Source organism: Pangasianodon hypophthalmus, chromosome 1 (genome assembly GCF_027358585.1).
Source record: "Pangasianodon hypophthalmus isolate fPanHyp1 chromosome 1, fPanHyp1.pri, whole genome shotgun sequence".
Classification (NCBI taxonomy): Eukaryota; Metazoa; Chordata; class Actinopteri; order Siluriformes; family Pangasiidae; genus Pangasianodon; species Pangasianodon hypophthalmus.
This window is the reverse complement of record NC_069710.1, coordinates 26,616,126-26,625,819: the sequence shown is the minus strand read 5'-3', so window position 1 is coordinate 26,625,819 and position 9,694 is coordinate 26,616,126. Positions and strand designations below refer to the sequence as shown.

At 37.9% G+C, this 9,694-nt stretch overlaps 1 protein-coding gene across 1 annotated transcript; it reads left to right on the top strand.

The window, feature by feature from the left end:
- The first annotated feature begins 316 nt into the window (after positions 1-316).
- Positions 317-9,187, top strand: si:ch211-79k12.1 (uncharacterized protein LOC568891 homolog). The gene is made up of 7 exons (XM_026944831.3): positions 317-473; positions 2,555-2,676; positions 3,322-3,535; positions 5,282-5,436; positions 6,456-6,600; positions 6,923-7,061; positions 8,451-9,187. Exons 1-7 carry the CDS (start codon positions 416-418, stop codon positions 8,536-8,538), a joined length of 921 nt encoding a protein of 306 aa, XP_026800632.1. The 5' UTR covers positions 317-415; the 3' UTR covers positions 8,539-9,187.
- Positions 9,188-9,694: the final 507 nt, after the last annotated feature.

Sequence of the window (9,694 nt, the reverse complement as noted above, 5' to 3'; positions counted from 1 at the left end):
TCTCCTTTCTTTCATTAAACCACAACTCGCACACAGGTGAAAGCTAAATCAGGCTTATTCTGCATGGAGACAGGTGACGCAGAGGAGATTCTAACGCGCGTGCACTTTAAACTATATTTGCGCTCGAGCTGCACCGTTTAGGGAAATTATTGAAAGCTAATGTTTTTTTTTTTTTTTTTTTTTTTTTTTTTTTTTTTTTTTTTTTTTTAAATCAAGTAGCAGAAAATACAAATGCAGCGTGTAATGTGAGCCAAGTTTACCATCGCAGGTATAGGCTATGCATGTCCTACCGATTGAATAACACGCAAAAACATTTGAGGCTCCGCCCCCAGCTGTGATAAATAGCCCGAGCAAACTTTCGCTTTAGAAGTTGATTTTCAAACGCTGAGGAGGAAGAAATTAAGCTGCAGACAAAATGAGGTTCTTCGTTCTGCTCACCGCGGTGATCTTCGCACTCCTGCGGAATAGCACCGGTAAATATCTTCAATCTTAAACTTACTATAATATCCTGAGTCAGTTCATTTCAGTGGCAGTTTATTTATTTTTTTATTTTTCACTATTCATTTTCTAGTATGTTCTTATTCAAATGAGGAGAAATCAAAACTAAGCTTCTTTTTCGACGTTTAGAAGTGTTCTGGAAAATTTTAATAATGAAGAAAAAACACAGCAAAATAGCACAAGTGTGTTTAGTGCTTATAGGGACATTATAAAAAGACTCAACAACAAAAACAAACAAACTAGCAGACAGTCAGAAATGTGCTAATGTAGCACCTGGGCGTGTTCAGGTAGCCAAAACTGCAGGGGTTTCCAGAGTAACTCTAAAACAGCACTCCTAGTTCATTTAAAGAGAATTGTCACTCTGCACAGCTTCTCTTTCTTGGAAAACACCGGTTATCAATCTAAAATGGGAAGAAAAACTTGAAATGTCACCCAGTCATATGAGGGAACTGGGTGTTTACATTCTCTGCACATTCTCATCATAACAACAACAAGAAGAAGAAGACAGAAAGCACCTGGATTTCCCCCCCGCCTTCCAGATTAAACTGCGCCATAACACAGCGCACAAAACCACTTCCTGGTTCTGGCCAAGCAGCTGAACGGGACTGTACATCCCTGATCCCTGATTCCAGAGGAAAACACTGAGGATGGACTGTCATTTACTGTAATGGCATAAATAAATAAATAAATAAATAAACAGACAGAAAAGAAACGTGGGAGTCACACATGGCAATAAATTAATACAATTGGCATTTCTATTGCGCTTATAACAGTGTCTATTCACTTAGATTTGATATATCATATTTTATATAAATATATATTTTTATATATTTTACATATAATATTATATATAAAAAAAGTATACACGCACGTTGGGTTAATGTTTAGCACATTTGCCTCGCACCTCCAGGGTTGGGGGTTTGAATGCCGCCTCTGCCCTGTGTGGAGCCTGCATGTTTTTGCTGTGCTTCGGGGGTTTCCTCCAGGTACTCTGGTTTCCTCCCCCAGTCCAACTGGCATCTCTAAATTGTCTGTGGTGTATGAGTGTGTGTGATTGGCACCCCATCCAGGGTGCCCCTGCCTTGTGCCCTGAGAAAATGGATGGGTGGATGGATGTATGTATGTATGTATGTGTGTGTGTGTGTATATATATATGCATATATATGTGTGTATTTATTTATTTATTTAATATGCAGTAGAAAGTAGGCCTATACTGTTCGCTTTGTCTTCTTCTGTACATCAGCACTACCCTCAGTGCTCACACTGCAACAAGTCCACCATCTTGTAGAGGTGAATATCTAGTTACACACATGACTGTGTTCTCATAATTCAAATGCCACTGGCACATGAAGGGCATGACTGGCACAAAGTTCAGGAAGTTCCCTTGATTGTTCACCTTAAAAATTTTTCAAAATGTGTCATTTAGATTCTCAGTGTCCTAATCAGGGTACATTACAATGTACATGACAGGTCCAAAGCATGAAAACAAAGCAATTTTTTTTTTTTTTCAAATTTCAAAACTATTTTGTAGTTAAGTCAGCTAAGCAAATTGTATTTGCTATGAAACTGGGGATATAGCTCATTTCTGGGCCAGAAAAATATAAATGGCCTGAAAGTATCCAGATATTAATAATGTATGTCAGTATTGCGAATGTAAGTAATTTATCTAAGGTATCTTTCAAATGGCATTATTATTACAGGCCTAGAAACAGTTGTGTTTTTCAAAAATATTTTATTGCTTTGCAGGGATGTAATGTATAAAATTACATCACAGCAACACAATGAGATATTTTAATATTTTAATATATTATATGACAAAAGTCCTCTGTGTTTATTAATCCAGGTCTCTTAAATAAAGGCCGTTTTAATCAACACACCCGATTCAATTACTGAAGAATCAGAAGGATCTGAATGAGTCAAGTTTATAATTTTAAATTTAATTTTAAGTCATTGGTTGTATGTTAATAAGTATATCAAAATTTTTTATGTTTAATTTTTGCTTTCTTGTAGTGTATATGTGTGTTCATGTGTGTGCCGGTGTATGTGTGTTTTGCAGCTTCTCTGTTCGTGCAAGGTCCTACTGAATCTGTCATGGAGGGAGAGAGTGTGACTCTGGAATGTCTTGACTCCGAATCTGAGACCAACATGAGCTCAGTGCACTTTGAAAAGCTGTCAAGGGTGAGGTCAATTATGTGTTAGTGATTAAATGTCTCCATCATAGTATACTTTATCATGCATACTTTATAGCTTTAAATACCAGGAAGCTTGAAACAGACTAAAAAAATAGTAAGCTGGTTTCCTTTATGAATCTGAACAGCTGATTTGGTTGGATGTCTTTATCACAGTATAAGCTGGTTCACTTAGGTGACTCATTATCGTGGTGATCGGGTCCATGCAGTGTTATCTTAACTGAAAAAAGGACAAAAAGCAGCAGATTGGGGTTTTGTTATTTAGGAAAGCTGTTCGAAAGAACAGCCTGAGCAAATGCCAGGGAGCAGTGTGTGTTTTAGAGGGCCACAGAGAACATTTATCACTTTGTTTAATTAACACATCACAGCAATTGGTCTTGGGAGGATTCATGGCATCTGCCACGGCACAGAAACTGTTCAGTGGCATTGAAACTCCGTGTTCATTAATTCTACAGATCTATGCTCAGTAAAGCTGTCAAACAGACGAGTCTTCTTGAAAAACTTCTGTAGTGTGAAATCTGTGTTAGGGATTTACAGTCAAGGAATTGTGTAGTCAGGGGTGCTCTTTAGTCAAAATTTTTGTTGTGACCTGTGTTATGGAGGCCTCATGAATGTCTTTCTCTTTGTCCTGCAGCACATGCAGATGTGGCATCGGCTGGATATGTATGGCTACGGCTATTACTACCGCCGCTGTTTCTGGTATGATGCGGACGTGAGGAGAGACGATGGCCGTCTGCTTCTCACGTTAGGAAGAGTCCAGACCTGGTCTGCTGGCATGTATCGCTGTGTGTCTGACAACGCCACCAATGTGGACAATTCATCACTGCCTTTTAAGCTAACAGTGCACTGTGAGTTCTTTTCATTTATTAGCATTGGATGTCACATTAATACTGACGTGCCTTTTGATTGTATACAGTTGTAAGACTGATTTTTTTAAATATCCAATATATCTTCAGCCAAATTATTATATTAATATAACCAATATTTATGGACATAAACACACAAAATGGCAGGTGTGCATGCAAATAAGTGGCGGAATTCATGTGACCGCTACTAAACCACCAGTTTAGCGTAAACACCAGTCACGTGTTAAATTTTAATACGCTACTCATAGAGCCAAATGACCTGATCATATTTTCTGTAATAGAAACATGTTTTAAAGTTTGATGAGTATATAAAATATATAATTATCATTATTCTTCCACATTTTTCATGCAAATAATTAAGATAATTTAACCATAAATATAAATTCACTGTTAAACCCACAACAAAAACAGGTTTGTCAAGTGTCTGGAGTTTACTGTGCAATTACAAAACATGAGATTAGCAGAGCTGCTGATGTAAGATACCTTGTGTGGCAAGTGTAGGTCATGTGACTCAAGTTGAAAATAGTATTTTGAAACTATATTGCCCATGAAAACTGAGGCAGAGGGAGAATTATTGTTCTTTCAAGATGACAGTACTGGGCTTGATATTGAGTGGTGGTTATGCTCTGTCTCTGAACGAGTCGATAATGGTGGCTTATCAGAAAAAAGCAGCGGGGTAGAAGGAAGGGATAATGGAACGGGTCAGTGCACACATATATGAAGAAAGTACCCATTACATGTATTATTATGGTGAGCAAAGACTTCATAGACCATAATTTATTATTTCTATTGATCAGGCTCAGATCTGTAAGTTCTTTGCTGTAAGGCCAGGTTTTTCTATATCTGGGAAGAAACCTCCATAATGCTGCAAAGGAGCATGATCACATTACATGTTAGTGTTCAACAGCATCCCACATAGTTATTGTGTAATTATCAGTTTAATATATAGAAATTATGACTGCTAATTTTACTCATGTTTTTACTTTATTTTTTCTTTCCGTTTTTGTTGTTTCCAGTTCCCACTATCTCAGTCTTGTCTGGTACACGACACTTACCAGTCCCTGAGGAAAAAAGGCTAATATCTTGTTCCTCCAGGACACTGACATTTTGACTGACCACTCATGCAATGTCTTAGAACTGTTAAACAGACGTAAGCTGGCTTTACAGTGTATGATTTTCAGCCCGATTGTACTGTCGAGAGTTTTAGAGCACATAATGTGACATGCTCACTGGCAACCGATTTAGTGCCATTTTGACAGCCGATGACAATGTTCTTGCATTGTCTCAGAAAATTTTGATTAAAATCTGAGCTGCTTTGACGCTCATCTAAAAGCCAGCAATAGGAGGATTACACAAAACTCACACAACAACTAAAAATACAGCAGTGGCAATGGCAAAGCCTAAGCAAAACATGCTAATGGTCAGAAATATACCCTTATTACCTCAAGCTCAGTGAAGAATGTTTCTGTTTACGTGACCCTTTTTTCTGCATGAGCCCAGATCACCCTGATTGATGATGTAAGCAGAATGTAGTTATTTTCTTTTATCACATTTAATATCAGTAGGAGATCATCATATAATCCAGCACAGAGAACACAATCTGTTGACAGCTGAAATTGCACAGTGTAAAAATAGGTTTTAGAGGAACATGCTAACTTCCCAGTGCTTTGTATGTAACATAAATTTTTTTTAGCTTTAATTCGTTATTTCCTCCACTAACTTCCTCAGATATGCGAGAGGTGTCGGTGAACAGGGTCGGCGCCAACATTTTCTCTCACTACCTCACCCCACAGGATGACCTGCGTGTACCACTAGGGGATGATGTAGAGCTGGACTGCTCTACCTCTGCCTCTGAGACTCCTCAGTACTCCTGGCTCAAAGAGGTAATAGACATTTCAGGAACAAAAATCAATGTATGAAATCTTAATGTTGTAACAATAAGGAATACATTTGCCATGAATACTGTAGCAATGGGCGAAGAGGTAGTTGATTTTTGTAATGCACTGCCTCCTGGTAATAAATGAGATTAGTAATTTGAAACACAAGATGCTCAAAAATACATTGGCAGCGAGTGAAATGGAAAAAAAAAATACACCCAAAAGCAATAAGAACGTACACTACACCAATGGAATCGTGGTCACCAGCACAAAAATTGCACCCTGCTTTTTTTAATGGCCTTGTCATCTACAGAATAAATAATAATAGTGTTTAAATGGAACCCTGTGGTGCTCCCTTATTAAGATTTAAGAACTCTGCTGAACACCATCAGTGAACATGAACTGAATTCTTTTAATGTTATTCAAAGTACATTACAAAAATCAATGAAAAGGGTGCTCCATGACAGCAGGTTCTCAGGATGACAATCACTAATTAATGATCATCAGATTCATTGTAGAGTGTGACTAGGTCTAATTCTTTTTGATAGAAATGGGGACTTTTAAGGGAATTTTATGAGGAAAATGCTTGATCCCTTACCCAGTTACAGTGTCAGTTACATAAGGACTGAAGGTCTTTCTTAAATGACCTTCAGTCCTTATGTAACTTCAGATATCCTTAGTTTTAAGTGGGAAGAGCAAACAGGGGGATGACCTGTTTATCAGCTTTTGTTTTGGTGCAAATAAAAAAAGAAGCAGGATAACAGTGGTTTAGCAGGAGGATTAGCAGATGCAAGGCTGGTATAGTGAAATATCAGCTCAACTCCTACTTTAGTTTCTTTACACTTTGTTTGACAATCCACAAACAGCCTCCAGTGCCAACAATTATTTGCATGGTTTTGTTGATGTTCTCAATTTCTTTTAAACTTTCTGATGGCAGTTTCTGTTCTGTAGTTCTTTTTCCTCCCTCATTACTCTATTTTTAGCCGTACACTACAGGATAAATCTGTATCTGTGTCACTCTGCAGGGAGAGGACTGGATGGTTCCCTCCAGTAAGCTAAAGCTGAAGAAAGTGAGGGAGCAGGACAGTGGGAAATACACCTGCACTGCTCAGCACCCATCTGTGAGCTCGCTAACCAAGAAACGGACCATCAGCCTCACTGTCCTGCCAGGTCAGTCATACCTGCAGGAGGCACCACAGGGCTGGTGAAAAGGCCCAAATAACAAATAACAAATAAACTAATTGCTTCTTGAGCTGTACAGAGCCTAACTGATGTACATGTTGATGGTTATATGTGTATATTTGAGTGTGCGACTATGATGAGTCACTGAATCTAAAGGAGTGTTGGCTCTACTGGGTTACAGCTACAGTTAAGATAAACGTTTGGGTAGAGCTCTGGGTGGGTAGAGATGGGCTTAAGAAGACTCAAATAAGTAATGAGGAAAGAAACAACAGAGAAAATGGTTTGATTTGCTGTGGTTTGTTCATCACAGAGGACGCCGCATGGTATGAATCGACAACTGGCCAATGTCTCATCGTGTCTGCAGCAGGAACAGTTCTCCTGGTGATCATCCTCTCCATGATGGTCTTCTTGTGCTGCCGGGCCAGACAGAACAAGAGCAAGGGCCCAATGTAAGTAGCACACACTGGTTGGAGTATATGTGCACTTCCAGTAGGAAGCACACAGGTGATTCAACAAGTGAGGTGCCTTTTAGCTCTTCTAACTCTTAATTTATGAATTTATCATTTTCAACATTGAGTCAAAGAAAACATGCATTTAACCCATCTCAGGCAACACTGTCATTTTTAATGCATCTTTGCTGACAATGGCTGCATTTTGCTCCTGAGATACAGGATTAAAAGTAACAGGGTTTCAGCATAGAATTAGCACATACACATAAATGTGGTGAATTAGCTTCTGTGCTAAATGGCATGAAGACATCAAGGACTTTCTAATGATTTGTTTCCAGTGTATTTTTAAGATTAATAATGAACCTTTGATTTATAATTTGGGCAACATGCTTGTTCTTTCAAAGTGTCCTTATCAGTCAATATCACAATAATCACTGAAAATAAAGAATGTGTAGAATATTGCAAATATGTCATAGTGGTGAATGTGTTCAGGTAACAGAGTTGAGTGAATGTTGTGGGACATTAATATGTACATAACCTATAAAGACTAACTCATGGAAAAGGATATTTCCAGCATGAGATGTTAATGAGATTCACACATTAATGCAAAAAAAAAAAAAAAAGATTTATGATGTATTTTAATTATTATGTTTCATGGAAAAATATACTTATAGTGGGCTGGGACAGGTAAAAATGCTGTTTTCAAAGTGTAAATGATTAATAATGTTTTAATTTTTAATGTTTAATCAGTAATTATTAATGGTATTAAAGTTATATATCTGAAATATGCACAGAGATTGTAAAGCACACTTTATTATTGTTTAAAATGTTTTTTTTTTAACTTTATACACATATCTGTAAATGTAATACCAGTTGAAAACAAATGGCACCCCAGTTGTCGAATCATCTATATACATTGTCAGAGGCACATCCATTCCCTGTATTTAATATTGTGCAGGTGTAACAAGGTTGCTATTTTATTTTTTGCTCATGGCTTAGTATGGGAAATTATTGATATGTTATATCGTTACACATATCAGATGATAAGGAATAGGGCAGATTACAAAGCCACGGAGTAATGATACAGTCGCATTAGAGTTGAGAATTGATGGTCTGGCTCCATTAGTAATGCTTTCACACTGTGCAGTTCTTATGAGCGCCAGTGGGGTGCAATGTCTGTTCTTCTTGCATTTCATAATCGCAGTGCTATCCAGAAAGACCAGACCCATCTGTGCCTCTCTCACTAGTCTGCTTCATACTCCTTCTATTCCATTATTTTCTTTTGTAACTTTGTACCATTTACTTTGTATTCGGTTAGTGTGTTTTTTAAAATAAATTGCTCCCTTCTCTCTGTCTCTATTCCTTATTCTTATCTTTTCTCTCTTCCAGTGATGACCACTCCCAGAAGAAGCCTATCTACAAGAACAGCGTGGAGTCTCTGGCTTCCACTGCTGGAGACAAACAGCCGCTGGTATAATGAGTGAGATGGAGTGGGGAGCGAGGTGGATGAGGACAGGGAGTGTTGAAGTTTAGGAGAGAAAGAACCTGCTAGATTGGATAAGAGATGGTTTGCTAGTGAAACACAGGCCGTGAATTGAATTGAAGGCAGTAGGAAAAGGGTGTGTGGAAAAGATAGACAGACATGATTGTTTCATGGTAATGGTTCCAATTCTGCAGGTTTGGCAGCAGTACTCCTCAACAAAAGGTGTGCAATTTTCTCTGTATTGATTTCACAACACAACAAAATTGAGATTCACGCTTGTTGTCAAAGACAGGGACTGAGAATGCTAGTGTGAGCTTCAAATCTCTGATCTTTTTGCGATATAACCGCATGCGAACCCTTTCCTGCTAGTCATTCTTCTAGCCTTGAGTTGTAAACAAGTCTCTTTCACTGGCAGCGTCATTCTGTTAGACAATCATTCTAGTGTACACAATATATTACAGAAACTTTAGGTGAAGTGTTTATTCTTGTGTTCTCTATTCTACATGACAGTACCTTTAATAAATGAAACTGTAAGACTATATAAAAAATATAATAGCACTTTAAAGCTTTTTGCACTGTTTGATCATTCCTTTGTACTTTTGGAAGTTAATTACATTAAACATCTTTTAAACTACATATAAAACTTGTCATTTTTGTTACTGATTTAATTTGGACAAGGACTCCTAAAATATGGAGAATGGTGCTCATTTATCAATTTTTAAGTAAAGTTGTGTATAAATGTTTTCATAATGTTTTATTTTGGTAACAAGGGCTCCCATGTCCGAGGGCTCACTTTCGCTCTATCGTCGGGAGATCATGAGTTCAAATCCTTATGAAGATATCTGTGGCCAGCCAATCGAGCAAAACTGGACACGCTCTCTGTGGGAAAGATGGCATACTCTTTCTCCCTGTGAATCACAGTGACACTAGTCAATCATGGGCATCTGGGAGATCATGTATGTGAAAGAGGCCAGATTGCACTTTGCTTCATGTCTGTTAAGCTGCCCTGTGATGCAGCATGAGCAGCAGTTTGAAAAACAGCTGAAAGTACAAAAAGAGGACAAAACAGCGAAAGGAAAGGAATTTCTCACAGGCAGGAGTGAATGTTATTTTGACAATTTAGAGAAATTACAGGAAATGTGAATTAGGT